The 17,862-nt window shown below is 35.7% G+C and overlaps 1 protein-coding gene across 16 annotated transcripts in view; it reads left to right on the forward strand.

The window, feature by feature from the left end:
* Positions 1 to 17,862, forward strand: part of Mllt10 (MLLT10 histone lysine methyltransferase DOT1L cofactor) — a 201,467-nt gene that overhangs the window by 59,895 nt on the left and 123,710 nt on the right. For 15 of the 16 annotated variants that reach the window (XM_063237912.1, XM_063237913.1, XM_063237921.1 and 12 more), the window contains 3 exons: positions 6,127 to 6,230; positions 8,763 to 8,856; positions 11,011 to 11,106. In XM_063237912.1, the coding sequence (XP_063093982.1) occupies positions 6,127 to 6,230; positions 8,763 to 8,856; positions 11,011 to 11,106 (294 nt within the window). The remainder of the gene's footprint in view (positions 1 to 6,126; positions 6,231 to 8,762; positions 8,857 to 11,010; positions 11,107 to 17,862) is intronic. The other variant, XM_063237918.1, reaches the window with a different exon arrangement.

Here is a 17,862-nt window from a genome sequence, read left to right on the forward strand (position 1 = left end):
ATTCATTTGACTTCCTGGGGACTTCATAATTGTAGGTAATTAAATAATGATAGTTATATTTATTAAAATATAACTGGTCAACAGATAGCATTTTTGCCCCCTCAAAAAAATCCAAAAAGACACACACAGCATATATATTTAAAGGGATTATATTGCTGGGCAGCATGGTATCAAGGAAAGTCAGACCATGCATAGTGGCCCATGCCTGTAATCACAGTAACTAGGAAGCTGAGTCAGGAAAATTGCTGTAAGTTTGAGTCCACATAGTTTGTTCGAGGGCAGCCTAAAGCAAATAGTGAGACACTCTCAAAACAAAAGAAATGTCAAATTTATAAATGGGTTCTTTCCTTAGAAATAATATTTTAACAGGGTATTAGATTTAAGACAAAGATTCTAGTCAGAAGTCAAGGCAATATACAGTCTTTGAACTAGAAGATGAGTCTAACCAAGAGCTAGAAAGTGAGAAACTTAGTGTTATTCTTTCCACCTTCCTGTCTTACTAGTTTTCATTCCCTACTTGCCATTTAAGCTAAGCTCTTTATAGGTACCTGACTTAGTATTGCAAACCTAAATTTCCAGCAGAGCAATTCTGGTATAAGTACCTGGACTTTAGAGTAATTTCCCCCTAGACAAACACAGATATGTAGGCACTGTTCCATTATTGGAAATTGTGTGCAGAGGACAACTTTAGAAAAGTGGTGCAGTCTGACCACATCTGATGCTTTCATATGTCTTTTTTTAGCTCCATGTATGAGAGTCCCATAAATGTTTAGCTTAAATAACTGTAAAAAGCAGCCTTCATGCTGTTTATAATGTATGTCTGCCAAATCACGAATTCAGATTCTCCCTCCCTTTTCCCTTCCTTTGCATTCTTCCTTTGTTCAATTTTTGTTTATGAAATTGATGTCTTGCTGTGTCAACACCTGGACTTAGATGATCTTCCTGGCATAGCCTTCTGAGTAGCTAGGACTCTATACATGTAATGCTGACTCAATTTTGATTCTTTTTTTTTCCCCCCTGTCTTTTTTGAGACAGGATCTTGCTATGCAGTTAATGCTGGCCTGGCCTTGAGCTCACTCTTGTAGCCCAGGCTGGTCTTGAATTCACAGCGATCCTCCTGTCTCAGCCTTCTGAGTGCTGAGGTTATAGGCGTGTACTACCACTCCTGACATTCAGTTTTGATTCTTTAATTTTAATATTGAAATAGTTTATTATTTAGCACAAACTTACTGAGACTTTCTTATTCATTGGCAACAAGCTAAAAGTATTTTAAATAATGTACTTGAGTTTTTTTTGGACTGCAACTCTTAAAAGAGCTGATTTAAGGTCATTTGATTTTGGAAACAAACATAATTGTATAATGAGTTTTCCTTTTTCCCCCCTCATATGTATAAGACTAGAAGATTTGAATTAGAATGTGTGCTGTTAGTAGATTCTGTTACAACTTGAAAATATAAATTATGATTTGCATAGTTGATTTTAATCTGCATTAATTCTGTAGATAACAAAGTGTGTCTGTTGTTAGAGAGATACACTTTGGAGGCAAGTCAGATCTTTCTTTCTTTCTCTCTCTCTCTCTCTTTCTTTCTTTCTTTCATTCGTTCGTTCGTTCCCAGGGATTGAACTCATAACCATGTGTTTGTGAGGCAGGTGCAAGAAGTCACATTTTTCTAAACCACAGTGTTTTTGTTTTGTTGTGGGTTTGAACCCAGAGTCTCATGAGTGCTAGGCAAGTACTATTACTGTGCTATATTGTACTCTCTAAACTTGTGGTTTTAAACTTTGTATTTAGAGCCTCAAGAGTCGGGTTAAACATAAGCCTTTTGCAGAATTAATGCATATCTTAAATACATAAATAGAACACTTTACAAAAACACTCTGGAGGGTACACCTGTAAACTCAGAACTCAAAAGGCTGAGGCAACTCTCATACTCTGCTTTGCAGTGATGATAATGCACTTTTAAGTATTACGAGATGTTTTAGTTACTTTTCTCTTGTTGCTGAGACAAAATACCTGACATCTAAAATTAGGGAAAGAACGGTTTATTTATCTTACAGTTTTGGAGGTTTCAGTCCATACTCAGCTGGTTCCAAGGTAAGTTGGCATGGCTGAGGGGCAGTTGTTCATGGCAGCTGTCATGGTTTATGTCTGTGTCCCCCAGACCTCATGAGTTTGCATTGTGCATTTGTGATGGTTCATTGTCTAGTGCTTGGATTGATGGTGTCAGTGCTCCACCCACATAGGGGTGGAGCCAGGATGTGATGTAATGGCAGGAAGAAGGTGTGTCTTGTTCTTTGCAGGTTCCTTTTTGCTGCTCGCAGCCGCCATGAAAGGCAGCCCAGCCATGCCCAGCCAAGACAGGTGTCTTGGAGCCAACTGAGTGTGGACTGAAACCTCCAAAAACTGTAAGAAATAAACCTTTCCTTTCCCAACTTGGGCTTCAGGTATTTTGTCTAAAGTAACTAAGACAGCAGCCACAAGCAACAAGAGCGAAAGTGCAAAAGAGGAAAAGTACGCCTCCTTCCTCCTCTTATGTTGTATGCTGGGTCTGTCCCTGGCGGGTGCAGCATTCACATTACCAGTCTCAGTGCTAGAAAATGAACCAATCACAAACTCTAGATTCAGCTGTGTCCATGATTGCATGAGGCTTGGGGCCATCCAGCACGAACCATAATACCAGATATTTAAATACATTTAGTAAAAATGTAGCATAAACTGGGCATAATGGCATGCACCTGCAATCCCAGCACTCGGAAGGCTGAGGCAGGAGGAATGTTATACATTTGAGACCAGCCTGTGCTACACAGAGTGTTCAAGGCCAGCCTGAACTGCATAGTGAGACCATGTGTCAAAACAACAAAAAAAACAAAACACACAAAGTGGCACATGTTTAGTATGTTTTATTCCATTTTTGATCTGTAAAATCTGTAGTTAGAAAAAGTTGTAGTCGTGCCAAATGTATAGATTTTATTCCAGGGTTTTTACTTTAATTTTTTATTCCTGAATGTTTGCACCATAATTTCCTTAACCATATTACTGGACCTTGATTTCATCCGGCTATTTACCACTTAAAAACTTGATAAATCTTGATTCACCAAAACTTGAGTGTGTTGTTTTATTCCCTTTTTCCCTTCCTTCATGCCTTTGCCCAATTTCCTTGTTTTCTTTTCTTCCTTAGGATGAAATCCGGGGTCAGTCTGTCACTAACACATATTCCTACCCCTACCCATTCATCCTGAAATAAGGCCTTGGTGAATTTCAGTTTATAGTTATCCTGCCTCAGTCTCCTAAATAGCTAGGATTATAAGTGTTTGCCATCATGCCAGGGGTGGACTATTTTCTTTGACTGGAAATCTAGAAATAGAATGAGTGAGCATAATTTTTACCTCTTTCGAAATTACTGATAATATTGTTTCAGGCCTCCCTTCCCCTATTTAAATGCGTAATGTGTGAAAATGCCATTTTTAACCTCTCCATTGCCTGTGCTGAGGTGCTGTTACCAGTTTTAATGTTTATTAATTTGATTACTTGTTAATACTACTCATTGAGTAGTATTTCTTTTTTTTTTTTTTCCCCCTTTTTATTGCTACCGGGGATTGAACTCACGACCGCCTGCTTGCAAGGCAGGTGTTTATGTCAGTGAGCTAAATCCCCAGCCCTGGGTAGTATTTCTTGTGAATTGCCTTTTTAAAAATTTTATTTTATCTGAAATAGGGTCTTACTATGTAGTCAGGTTGGGTTTGACCTGACTCTGTAACCTACCCTGGCCTTGAACTCATAGCAGACTTCCTGCCTCAGCTTTCTGAGTGTTGGCAAGTGTGGGCCAACACTCCTTAATGACTTGTGAATTGTCTCATCTGTTGCTCATTTGTCTCTTTTCTTTTTTTTTATTTTGTTCGCAAAGTCCTCACATTAAAGCTCATTTGTCTCTTAACTTCAATAAACATTGTACTGTATGTATTGTACCATATACTGGAGCTATTTTTCTTTTAGTTAAAAATACCCTACAAATAGACATGATGACCTGTAGGCTTTTGTGGGGTATGGGTGTGTCAGATATTCTGAATAAGTAAAAAGGAATTGAATCTCCCTGTTTAAGTGGGTAATAAAGGAACATATAGTGATTCCCTCTGCCCGTAGTGCACTCCTGTCAGAAACAACACATCTGTACACATAGCAACCACGTAGCAGTGAGGATGTTATGCATCCTGTTCACTTTGCTAGGCAACAGAGTGCCAGCAAGTTGATTGAGGGAGGGCTGCAATTCTGAGTCTGGTGCATTCTCCAATGAGGTCTAGGGTGGATGATTTAGCTCAGTGGTATAAATACCTGCCTCTTAAGTGTGAGGTTGTGAGTTCGATTCCCAGTGTTAAAAAAAAAAGACAAATGAGGCCTAACGTCTTTTGCCTCGTGACACAACTTCTGCAGTTGTAAGAGTCACATAGAAGATGAGTGAATTTGTTCACTGTCACAGGCTGTCTTCTGGCCCAGAATACTGAAGTGTTTTTCTGTTGGTCTGTGAGCAGTCTCTAGGTTGGCCTTGAACTCTTCTACATAGTCCAGGCTGGCCTTGAACTTGTGATGCTCCTGCCAGAGCCGACTGAGTACAGGCATACACTCCCCCGGTTGAAAAGGCTGATATTTGGATATTCATGAGTTACCATCTTTTGTGCCATAATATTATGGGTGTCCCTGAAGAGAATTTTGAGGGTCACATGTCTGGCTTTTTTGATAGGGATTTTGTGGCTTGAAAAAGACTGATGCACATTACGAAAGACTTGGTTTCTGCCTTCCATGACCTGGTAGGGTGGAGTTGCCTTCACAGCTATCTTTCATGCTTTGGGATTAGTCATTCTGTTTTGCCAAAAGCCTTTTCCCCCACTCTTAGACAAATTAATGTAGAAGTTTAGATTTTACTATTAGGGCAGATAGCAAGGTTCTACTAGAACGGGCAGACACAGAGAGGGAATGGAGATGGGAGAAATTGTAACAGTTGCAAGATCAATGGCTTTACATGAGCTAGTAGTATAAAATACTTGAGGTCTTTTATAGGGTCATTTAAATATGTCACATTTGTAACTACAGTTGGTGGTAGGATGATTGGAGAGAAAGCAGGGCCTCTAAATTTGGGTCTGAAATTGGGATAATGAGGGTTCATTTCCCCAACAATGATATCCAATTAGGAACAGGTAGTAGAAAACCACGAAGCATTAAACAGATATTAGAAGCAGAGCACACTTAACAGTAAGTTCTCAGTTTTGATATTTCTTCAGCTATAGCGTTGTAGGGTATACAGTCCTCACTCCACCCTCATTATAGGTCAGATATATTCTTCTCTGGAAGTACAAAGTGCTGACCTGTATCTACCACCTCTTGTCCATAGTGGTGACAAAGGAAAGCATTGCAGCTGCAAAAATTCTGGGCTACTTGATTGATTTGTGCTTTGTAACATGAGGGGCATATATAGAGACCACTTAAAAAGAATATAAGTGTTATGATTTCTATATAATCTGATTTTAATTTTTTGAAACTATGGAGTGCTTTCTGTGTTTTCTGATTTCCACTGGCTTTTCTTTACATAAACTTTTGGTTGGGGCTTTGATGAGCAGAGGAAAGATATCTCTCTCTTTTTTTTTAATACTGTTAGAGGAGGTGTTAAGCTAGGAACTACTGTCCCAACCCCCAGTGTCTGTAAAAAACCTTCCTGCTTGCCAGGGCTCTTGAAATCAGTGATGACACTGCCTTTGTGAACTTTACTAGGGTTATTATTATTATTATTATTATTATTTTTGTCTTTTTGAGACGTGGTCTTGCTATGTAGTTCAGGCTGGCCTTGAGCTCACTTTGTAGCCCAGGCTGGTCTTGAACTCGCAATGATCCTCCTACCTCAGCCTCCTGAGTGCTGGGATTACAGGGGTGAGCCACCACACCCAGCTTAGTAAGATTATTTGTATGTTGCTATTTATGCTTCCCTGTTTCTATTGTTTGTAAAACTTAGACTGTTGTTTCATGTATTGCAGTAGGTTAGTAAATCTGATCTTCATTTCTAAAAATAGCTATAAAGTTTAGATTCACGTTAAGTAAGTGCTTTTGCTTCATTTTTGGTTTTGTTCCTCTGTTTTAAGACTTGCTACATATGTGATGAACAAGGAAGAGAAAGCAAAGCAGCCACTGGTGCTTGCATGACATGTAATAAACATGGATGTCGACAGGCTTTCCATGTAACATGGTAAGTATGTTTCTATCCTGCAGAAGTGAAATTCACAAGTAATTTGTGTAACAATCATGAAGACTTAGTATTTGTTACCTTTCTGTCACTAGGACAAAATGTATCATATTTGCATTTTAAAGGGGTTTGTTTTTGGCTCACAAATTCAGAGATTCAGTCCCTGGCCTGCTGGTTCCAAGTTGCAGACATCAGTGGCAAAAGAGTGTGACAGAGCAGAGATTTTTAGGTTATGGAGGGGAGTAGCTCAACAGAAGGGGCTCAAGGATGAGGTACAGGCCCTAAGATTAGGTCTCCCCATGCACCCAGAATTACCCAGGAGCACACTTTGCTAATCTCCCAAGCATCTTTCAAGCCAAGTTGACAGTGAAGATTGGCTGTCACAGTTAGGTACCTAAGTGTGAATGACAGTACATTTTATTGGAATGGTTTGTTAAGATTTACTGATTTGTAATAAAGATAAATCTAAAAACAACTGACTGTACTAGAGTGGGTTTATAATAAGTGGATCCTGGTTCTAATGCAAGATCTGTAAATTCTAGTCTCAAACCCCCACCCTCTTTTGTGTTCTGGGAATTGAACTTTGCCTCATACTTGAAAGCTGTTCATTGCTGAGTCACATCCCAGCTCCTCCAGATCCATCTAGTTGCAGATAATGTTGTGGGTTATATACCCTTTAATTTGTTTCTAAGATTAAATGAGCTGATACAAGTAAACTTTGCTAGTAGTGATAGTAGTTGTTCACTTGTCTCAAGGGAAAAATACAACACTCAGCAGTATTCTGAATGTAACATGGCTACTTTTCAAAAATTTAAATTTCTTTTTTTATCATAAAATTCTGGTGATGAAAATTATTTAAAGCAAGATAGTCTAGTTGTGGTGGGTTCATTCTTGTAGCCCTAGCATTTCAGCACCTTGAAAATTTAGGATGAAGAATCGTTGAGACCAGGATTAAAGACCAGCCTGGGCATCATGGAGAGCTCTGTCTTCCCACCTCCAGTTGAAATAAAAGTTAGGAAATAGTCCATGTATTTACTAATTTTAACAATTAGAATATGCCTAGCTGCTACTCTAGGCATGTGCATAGTTGTTGAGGTCTTAGTATTTAGATATATGAAATATGTTTTGGACTACCTTTTGGAGAGCAAAAAAAAAAAAAAAAGATTTTTTTTTTGTTTTTTAATAAAGTTTTTTTTTTTTTTTTGGTACCGGGGATCGAACTCACGACCGCCTGCTTGCAAGGCAGGTGCTTATGCCGCTGAGCTAAATCCCCAGCCCCTAATAAGGTTTCTTGATTGCTATACCTAATTTTCCAAAGACGAAAGTCCTGGTTTGAGTATGGGATGTGTACTAATACTGTAATTTTGGAATGTTGTAAATGAGAAAGGTCAAACTGACAGGATGATGATTTTGAAGGTTAGCATTTTATCTTTTTAACCCAAAACCAGAACTTCAAGTTTCAATTCCATTTCCATTATTTTTGACTAAGAAACCCAAGTTTGTGTTTGTTTTTCTTTCTGAGCCATGACTTCTCAGTATTTAAAGCCTCAAAATTAGTCCTGAGTGAAAGCAGTATTCCTTTTAAGAATGCATAATCTGTATATATATTGTTTTAGCCATGTATAGTAGCTTCACCTTTATTTGCATCTATGACATAGGTTGAAGGCATACAATAAATTTTAATTGTTTTTATTTATTTATTTATTTATACATACATACATACATACATACATACCGGGAATTGGACTCAGGACCTTACATTAGCCAGGCAGGCACTGTGCTGCTGAACTAAATCCCTGTGTGAAGTTTTAATTTTGAGGGGAAAAAAATTTTTTTTTGAGATGGGATCTGGAGATGGAGATGTTGCTGTCATACTCCTGGGTCAATTGATCTTCCTGCTTTAGTCTCCTAAGTAGCTGGGACTACAGGTACGTGACATCATGCCTAGTTCTTACAGGAGGAGCCTGACTTCTACATTCAGTAATCTTTGTCCTTGATAGAAAAATAGGAAAAGTTTATTTTTTTAAATTAATTTCATTGGTGCTCTTTTGATATACACAACAATCACATTCATCATAGGGAATTTGTACTTGCTGCTTTTTTTCCTCATCCCCCTCATCTCCCTTCAAACCTTCTTCCTTTCTTCAGTATTTACACAAACTTTGTTTCCATTTTTATCTTTCCCTGTTTTCTTTCTTTCTTTCTTTTTTTAAAAATGGTATCAGGAATTGAACTCAGGACCTTGTGCTTGCCTGGCAATGCTGCTAAGACATATCCCCAGCTCTTTGTTCTCTTTTTGGAAAAGTTTATTTTGAACCATTTAAAAAAAACAATTGCAATATGTACATATACATATAAAAAAAAAAGCAAAAAAAACCCAATTGCAGGTTCAGGTGACAACTAGAATAAAAGTTTTTGTTTCCCTTTTATTTCTTAGAAGATATATTTTCTTTAAGTGTTTCATGTTTAGAAGTAAATTTCGTTTTCTTATGTACGGTTTGAGTTTTTATTGATAAAATTGGCCTTTACTTTCAGTGCTCAGTTTGCTGGACTGCTTTGTGAAGAAGAAGGTAATGGTGCAGATAACGTCCAATACTGTGGCTACTGTAAATACCATTTTAGTAAGCTGGTAAGAATAAGTTTTGAATTTTACAAATTTGAAAGGATAATTTGTTTTGCTAATACAGTGACACTTATAAAAAGAAAAAGACATAATAGCAGTTTCTTTTGCTTTGGTTTTTGCCTAAGATTAAACTTGTTTAGCATGCTCTTATTGGAAATGAAGAGATCTAGTACTATAGAGATTTTACTTTGTGTGAGTCTTTTTGTAAAGGTGGATATTCTAAAATATTGTAGTCTAGAATATATATTAATGGTTGATAATAGATTTTGTTATTCATTAGTTGAAAAATCAATTTGCATAGGACTGTTTTACCATTATTTTCAGTTATTTTGTTTTTTGGCTTGCACTTATTTTGTGATTCATTATCCCTGTTTTCTTTGTTTCATTACTGTTAATCCATTGCATTGTTTATTATTTATTTTCATTTTTGGGTAGTAGGAAATAGAAAACTGAAGTAACTTATTTTATAGCTTGGTTTAAAGGCCTTGAGGGATAATATTTAAATTCAACTTAAAAATTTTTTTAGATTTACTCAAGCTTTGCTGTTACACAGTGGCATTGATGATTGAGTTAGCAGCATTTGATTAACTTAAATTTTAATGTAAAAATATAGTTCGTTTGGAGTATTAGTATTTTCCTAATGTCCTAAGCTATCTGTTTTCTCAGTCCTTAATGATACAAGTTTGTACACTGAAGGTTCGAGACTTGTTTTTCTTGGGCTGAAGATATAGCTCAGTGGCACAGTGTCTGCCTCGCGATCATCACGTCTGAGTTCGATTCCTGGTACCCTAAAAAAGAAAAAGAAAATAAAAGACTGGTTTTTCTTTTAGTGTCTGTTTCAAGTATTGCTTTTCCTTTGTGAATGGGGCTATTTCACGCTTTCTTCTTTTAAAAGAATAATGTTATGAGGCACTCATGTTTTATGAGAGAAGTAACCTATGCCTCTCATATTTTGGCTCATGCATATCGAATATGCTCCATAATGATGATGGATTGTATGTATGATGATGTCCTATAGAGAAGTATTAGATAGCCAAATACTTAACATTGTGTTAAGAGTGGTTAGGATATTTAGTACAGTAATATGCTGTGTAGATTTGTAGTACAGTAGAGTGTACTGCATCGCCTGGGTGTGTCAAGGGCTATACTATCAAGGTTTGTGTAAGTATATTCTCTGATGATGTTCATACAATGGTGAGATTACCTAATAGCATATTTCCTAGAATATTTTCTTTTAAAAGACACAAATGTGCTTAGGAGCATGTTTATAACATTTAAAGCTAAAGCTTTTACTTTAATGACAAAAAATGTGTAGCTATTTTAAGAGTAATTTTGAGCTTGTAAAGTTGAATATTATTCTACCTGGGTGTTTAAAAGCTTACTAGAATTTTGACTTTCTAAGTGAGTGATGATACTCGTAAACTAAATAAATAACAGGAGTTTGAAGTTTGCACATAGAGTTTTCTTACTGCTAATTATTGATAGAATGTTACCCATTTACTAGTTGGGAAAGTCTATTTAATAACAAGATTGAATGGATTTGTATAAATCTTGAACATCTTTTATAGTAATTTTTAATTTGGTTTAATTAGATATGATACCACCAACAAACATTCCACATAACTTTCATCTTCATTCCTCATTCTGCAGTGGTGTAAGAATTTAACAGCAGTGTGTAATGCTTTTAGTAATGCTTTAAAAATGCATGGGTCTAATACTGGCATTTCCTTTAATTTTTTTCTTAATGAACCCCAGAAATACTGAAAGTAGAACATGAAAAGCTTGCTTTATTAGTGTAAAGTAACTCTTCAAGTATTTACTTTTGCTGTTCTTCTAGTCTTGGCATCCTTATTTAATACGACATTTTCTCTTTTGGTTCAAATGTTTTTTTGCCCCCAAAAGCAGACACAGAAAATTGATCTAATCTATTTTCACATATGTTAATAAACATACAAAAATATGGCATTAATATTAAAGTTAGGTTTTTTCTTTATATTGCAATGGATGGTGTTTAAACTGAATTATATCAATTGAAAAAGTGACTTTAATTTTAGTAGACATTTGAAAATATTTCATAGTTGAATTAAACCTGACAGAAAAATTCTTCAAAAATGTTATATACATATACATATATGTATATATATATATTTTCTTTTTTAGAAAAAGAGCAAACGGGGATCTAATAGGTCATATGATCAAAGTTTAAGTGATTCTTCTTCTCACTCTCAGGATAAACATCATGAGAAAGAGAAAAAAGTAAGTGGATTTGTTGTTGCTAAATGTGTAGCACATCAGCTGTAGAAACTAATATAAAATTATTTTTGCCTTTTTAGGTAAAATTCTTGATAAATAAAAGGAGGCATGGAAATATAGAAAAATTTTGGTTAAGAAAAAGTATTAATTCAAAGTGGGTTTAAAGTAATGCCATATTTGTGAATATGGTTTTACCCATTGCAACTGATAAAATGCAATTTGAAACCATGGGAGTGATTTTTTTTTTTTTTGCATGTGTTAACTGTTATTTCATGAAATCTTTAGGTGACTTCAGCAATAATAGTTTTTTGCTACATATCGTTAATTGATTACTTCACATGTAAGTAACGATTGCATTAGCTTTTCTCCTTCATGTAGAACAATTTTGAAGTTCTGCAGTCTTGGCTGATTTTTCTTTTTTTAGTGGTACTAATGGTATATTATTTTTCTAGTAGCCAAACGTTACACCATTTGTTTGAGAGTACTTTTGTGTTTTAATTTAAAACACTAAAACCTTGTCTAAGTACTAATCTATCTTCTTCTGACTTACCTATTGTTCTGCTTAACATTCTTTACTTAAAGGATGTGATTAATTTTTAATAGGCTAAAACTGAATATTGTGTAATTATTCGTACTTGATTTGTAATTTCTTTTTTTTTTTTTTTTTTTTTGGTACCGGGAATTGAACTCATGACTGCGTGCTTGCAAGGCAGGCACTTACACTGCTGAGCTAAATCCCTGGCGATTTGTAATAGAAATACAGTAGAAAATATTGCTAGTATAGTAAAAAGATACTATGATTTTTGTTTAATAGAAGTGAGGATAAAAGAACCTCCTCAAATGGGAAAAAGTAATTTTTACACTGTTAATACAAACTAGTTTTGATGTAGATTGTCTTTAGAAATAAGATCACTTAAGTATTTTCAAATTTGTAAGTATTTAGGATCTGGGAAATGCTAATGTATATTTAAGAACGTTTGGTTTGAGCTTATGTTTTTTCCCAAGGTAAATTAAAAAATTTAAGTGGTTTTGATATAAATTTTTTGATGACTGAAGTACTAGGAAGAACTTTATGCTCAAGTTTAGGGCAGTTAATACAATCTAAATATACTTATTTTAGATCTTAAGGAGGAAGTATATATATTTTGACTTCTTTATGAGGAAAGTGGTTTGTGATAAAGTGACAATAAAGGACCTGACTTACATTTGTCATTTGAATTGCTGATGAAAAATGATAGATTCAGTCTAGTCAGCGGTTTTAGAAAGAGACACTGTGAGACTTTATTTAAGCTTTTTAAGACCACAAACTGGGGAACTGGGGGCCAGGAATATAGCCCAGCAGTGAGTGCCTGGCAAGTGCAAGATCATGAATTTGATCCCCAGTAACCCTACCCCCCAATCATGGACTGAAGGTTCTTTTTTTTTGGTTCCGGGGATCGAACTCATGACTGCGCATTTGCAAGGCAGGTGCTTATGCTGCTGAGCTAAATCCCCAGCCCCCAACTGAAGGTTCTTAAGTATAAGTCGTCTTATAAAATGTGAAGAGAGAAATCTCTTTTTGTTTTATTTTGAAATTTTATGTTAATGGGCTTCTGCTCATTTCATGAGTGGTGTCTAGTTTTAGAGGTGTTCACTGTGTGGTTGTATTTATGTCTTTCTGTGTTGCTCAAAGTGCAATTATTAAATGTTGAATGTAGTGTAATACTTACGCACTTATCAGTCCCTGCCTGAATAAATTAGAATTTGCATTTTATGAATTACTTGCAGATGTTGTTGAATGCTATTTTAAAAACATTGCATTTACTTGTTTGTTTAGCTTTGGATTCTAGAAGTATGTGAGAACTATTTGAATTTTACTGTTAGCATATACTAAACTTACAACTTAACTTTTTGTTGTCGAGCCTAAAATGGCTTTTTGTATTTTATTTTGAACAACAGAGCTTTATTTTAATTTATAAAATGAGCATACTATGAATGAAGTAAACATACTCTTAAGTTCATTAGACTTGTTTGCTTGTGTTTGAAATATTTGGTGTAAGACTTTTATAATGATGGTATAATGGTAAGTGCTAATATAGAGGTTTTATTATAATATAGAGGTTTTATAGACTGTCTCACTCCCTACTATTTCTTACCCTTTTTTTTTTTTTTTGAGACTGGTTGTTTCATTTTTTAGCTCAGGCAGGTCTTTGAACCCCCTGGCTAAATTAGTCTTTGCTGCAGCTTCCTGAGTAGGTGAGACTGTATGGTTGTCTTAGAAAATGTTCACCATCCTGTGTCTTGAAAATATGGGTAGTTGGTCCTTGACATTTTGGGATTCTGATTTGGATGGAGAAGAACAAAAGCATGTAGACAAGTGAATAACTAAATTACCTGAGTAATGCAGTAGAGAACGTAGGTACAGATAGAACATTTTGAGAGATAAGAGGTAGGCATATTGGTGTAAAAAGAGGCCAGTCATTTTCTAAAGTGTTTTAAAATAACGAGATTGAAGCTGGAGAACATAGTAGTCAAACTAGAGGTGCAGAGGCATGTAGATTTGAAGGAAATATTGGAGCAAGAGGGCCTGGAGGACTCAGTGGAGTCAAAGAACAAGTACAGTAAAAATGTGACTTCAGGTTATGTAGCCTTTCATCAGGGTGTTTTGGTTGATAACAGCACTCAGGTTTTAGGAGGTAGTTCTATGAGGTGAAAAAGATCTGGAGGCAGTGGGTTCTTGGTCAGCCGAACTCTAGTGTAGGTGCCTCTCCTGTTACCCATTGCCATTAACTTCTGTAGCCAGGGTCAGTGCTGATGGGCAGAAATAACTCACACAATGTAACTGAGATTGGTGTTGGCATGTAGCCACCATTGTGTAGTTTGGTATTAGTGTAGACTCCTGGGAGCAAAGACTGCTGTGAGTACTCATACAGTGGCTGGGCCCGCAGGAGCGGCTGACAGATGTACTGTGGCTAACTAACTAGCTGGATAAAAGGTGTTTGTTAACCCAGTCCATGGATCTGTGTCTCTTCCTTGGGGCGCCTAAATCCCAAGTGAATTTCCCCACTCTGAACTGGTGGCAAGACAACCTCCAAGGCCCCTATTTTAGTTTTTATTGTCTGTGTGTATAAAAACTATTTTGTTGTTGTAGTAGTGGTGCTAGGGATTGTCTGTGTGTATAAAAACTATTTTGTTGTTGTAGTAGTGGTGCTAGGGATTGAACTCAGTGCCTCATGCGTGTTGCACAGATGTTACAGCACAGAGCTGTATCCTCAAATGCACAACTATTGGTAGTTTGCAACAGATTTATTTTAAAGTTAATTCACTTAAAGTTGTAAAAGAGGAATTTAGTATTTGAGACAAAATAATTACAAAGCAGTTTTTTGCGGGGGGAGCAGGAGGGTTTTTTTTTTTTTTGTCTTTTTCGTTTTTATCGGTACCAGGGATCGAACTCACGACTGCCTGCTTGCAAGGCAGGCGCTTATGCTGCTGAGCTAAATCCCCAGCCCCTGTTTTTTTTTTTGAGACAGGGTTTTGCTATGCAGTTCAGGCTGACCTTGAACTCACTGCCATCCTCTTGACTCGCTGCCTGTTTTGGTTACTTTTCTCTTGTTGCTGAGACAAAATACTTAACACCCAAAATGGGGGAAGGAAAGGTTTTTCAGTTCACAGTTTGTGGAAATTTCAGTTCGTAATCAGTTGGCCCTAAGGCAGGGTGGTATGACTAAAGGGCAACATGATGGCTGTGGCAGATACCAGAAGTGACCACAGTAAAAAGGGTAAAAGGAGAAAAGCACGCCTCCTTCCTCTTTTATATCGTATGTTGACTACCTAATCTTGGACAAATGCAGCACTCACATTGCCAATCCCAGTGCTAGACAATAAACCAACCACAAATGCTAGATATAGCTGCCTCCATGACTGCACAAGATTCTGTCGGGACACTCAGACACAAATATAACACCTTCTCAAGTGCTGAGATTGCAGTCATGCACCACCATGCCTGGCACAAAGCAATTATTAAAGGGTTTACTGTTTTACTGAAATTTTGCTGTTGTTGAAATAGCTGCTTTTTTTGTTTGTTTGTTTTTCTTTCCTACTTTTCCTACTTTGCAATTATTAAAGGCTTTACTGTTCTACTGAAATTTTGTTGTTGAAATACCTGTGTTTTTTAGTTTTTGTTTTCTTTTTTCCTTTTCCTTCCTACTTGCTAGGGATTGAATCCAGGGGTACTCTACCATTGAGCTGTACCCGTAGTCATTTTTAAAATTTTTAAATTTTTAAAAAATTTTACTTAAAGAGAAAAAAAAGAAAAGAAAAAAAGGGTAGAAATAATACAGAATTTAAAAAAAAATAAATCACTAGATGGTAGATTACATATTATCATCTTAGAAATAGTTGTTCAAACTACAAAATTAAAGCATACAAAGTAGACGTTCAGATAGTGAAACTGCAAACAGTTCTGTTCAACAATCCAACAAAACTTGGTAATATGGTTATCTGTCTTACACACTTAACCATACATGCAGTTACAGCTTTTAGAGCACTTTCTTTCCCTCTGTTTTTTAAAATAACAATTACACATTCTGGTTTTATTACTCCTTCAGTTCTTACTACTTTTTTTTTGAAGAGAATAAAACCAAATGTAACAAAACAAAATAGGGTCAGTCAAAACAAAAGGATGGACATAGTACATGATATAAAAACAAAATACAATGTGATCAACAATGGTTATCATAATGCCTCTTGCTATCTTCAAAAGAATTGCCCATATCATCAGGTATCATGAAATTGAACAAAGCAGTACAGAACAAAACCAATAAAGATGAAACTTTGGAGACATTACACGACTTCAAAAGAAGTTAATAGAGCAGACTGGGTATCATAGTGAATCATATTGTCTTCAAAGCAGTTGCCTATATCCTCAGACTTGATACTAGCAAACAAAACAGAATAGAGTAAAATCGGTCAAAACAAGATAGTAAAAGCAATACAGGGCTTCAAAATCAAGTTAATAGGAAATAATAAATGGTTACCATAATATATCCTGCTATCTTTGGAATAGCTGTCCATACCATCAAATCTAATACAAGAAGACAAACTGGAACAGAATAAAACCAAACTAAACAGAAAAATGAAAACAATATGGGTTTCAAATCATGATAAAAGATAAACAATGGCCACTGCCTTCCATTTTTAGACAATTGCTCCCCTTTTACTATCCTTTTATTATTTAAATTAAAAAAATAACTTTATTTAAAGAAAGACTAAACAAAACAATATGGGTAGAAATAATACATACTTTCAAAGAAAAAATAAACAGTAATCACTAGTTGATGTTTACATATTGTTTTCTTACATATAATTGTTCAAGATATAAACGTGGAACATATAAGTGGGAGTTCAAACAGTGAGACTGCAAATACTTCTGATCAGCTATCTAACAAAAACTTAGCAACACATGGTTATCAGTCCTATACATTTAAACATACATACAGTTATCTATATCTTCATTTATGTTGAGATTAAACAAACCAAAGCCAGCTAAAATTACTCTGAACAAAGAATACTAGTATTGCTTGATTTCACATCATGACACTCCAGGCTCAGCACTGGGTATTTTAGTGTCTCTTTTTCTTTAAAGTATTTGTTCATTTCGTCATGTGTCATAAGATCAGTTCTCGTAAACTGTTTATAGGTTCTACGCCTACATGAGTCTTAACATGTATTTCTATTCTTTCTGTATTTAAAGCAGGACACAACAAAACATATTCCTATAGACACATAAAATGAAAGACATACGAACCCGCTCTACAGGAGTTCTATCAAGATTACTATGTTGTCTCTTGTTATCTTTGATAGAATTGGCTATATCATCAGATAAAATATATTTGAATATATCAGTATATAACAGTATTAATAGAAACTCAACTTAGTAGATAGTGTAAAACTACCAAATAGGTAGTAAACCAGAAGAGAATAAATTTAAATTTCATAGTGAATCTTGTCATTTTCAGTGTACTTGTCTATACTTTCAGACTTGACTGTCAATCATAGCAGTTTTGAGTAAAATCTGTCGATAACAAATAGCAATCAAACCAGATTTAACTAAGACCAGTCATGATAAAACAGTATAAGTTGTTCAAGGCTCTAGATTAAGTTAATAGGAAGTTAAAGATGATTACTATTTTATATCCTGATATTTTTGGGATAGTTGTCTGTGCCCTCAGGTTTAGTGCTTGTAGACAAATTGGGACAGAATAAGTTCTATCTAAGCAGAGCAATGTGAGTAATAAGGGCTTAATTCTTGATACACTATTAATATCTTCTGCCATCTTTTTTAAGACTGTTCCTCTCCTTTTACTCTCCCAGGTGTACTGTGCATTTTTGGGTCTCACCCAAAGAGAGAATGTTTCAATTTAAAACCTCTGTTTTAAATTGGGGTGGGGGGGGAGGAGCAACCTGCTATGTACCTAAGTGGTTCTGAACCTCCTCCCTCCTGAACTGGATCTCTGGTTGTATTCCTTTACCTATTAAAGCCTGTTTTTCCAACCTATCCACAAATACTTGTCTAGTTGCCCCTATTATTCTCTGGTTCCCTGTCACAGAGAGCATTGTTTTCTCATATTTGATTTTCAGTCCATATACCCTTTTTTAGGTTAGTTATATTTCCTATACAGAGCATCTTGGTGGAGCCTATCTGCTGATCTTACTCCACCTGTGATTCTTTTTTCTTTTTTTAAATTCAGTGTATCAAGACCATCTATATTAGAGATTATA

This window comes from Cavia porcellus, unplaced genomic scaffold, assembly GCF_034190915.1.
Source record: "Cavia porcellus strain 051 isolate PalLab524CR breed Dunkin Hartley unplaced genomic scaffold, mCavPor4.1 scaffold_27, whole genome shotgun sequence".
NCBI lineage: Eukaryota > Metazoa > Chordata > Mammalia > Rodentia > Caviidae > Cavia > Cavia porcellus.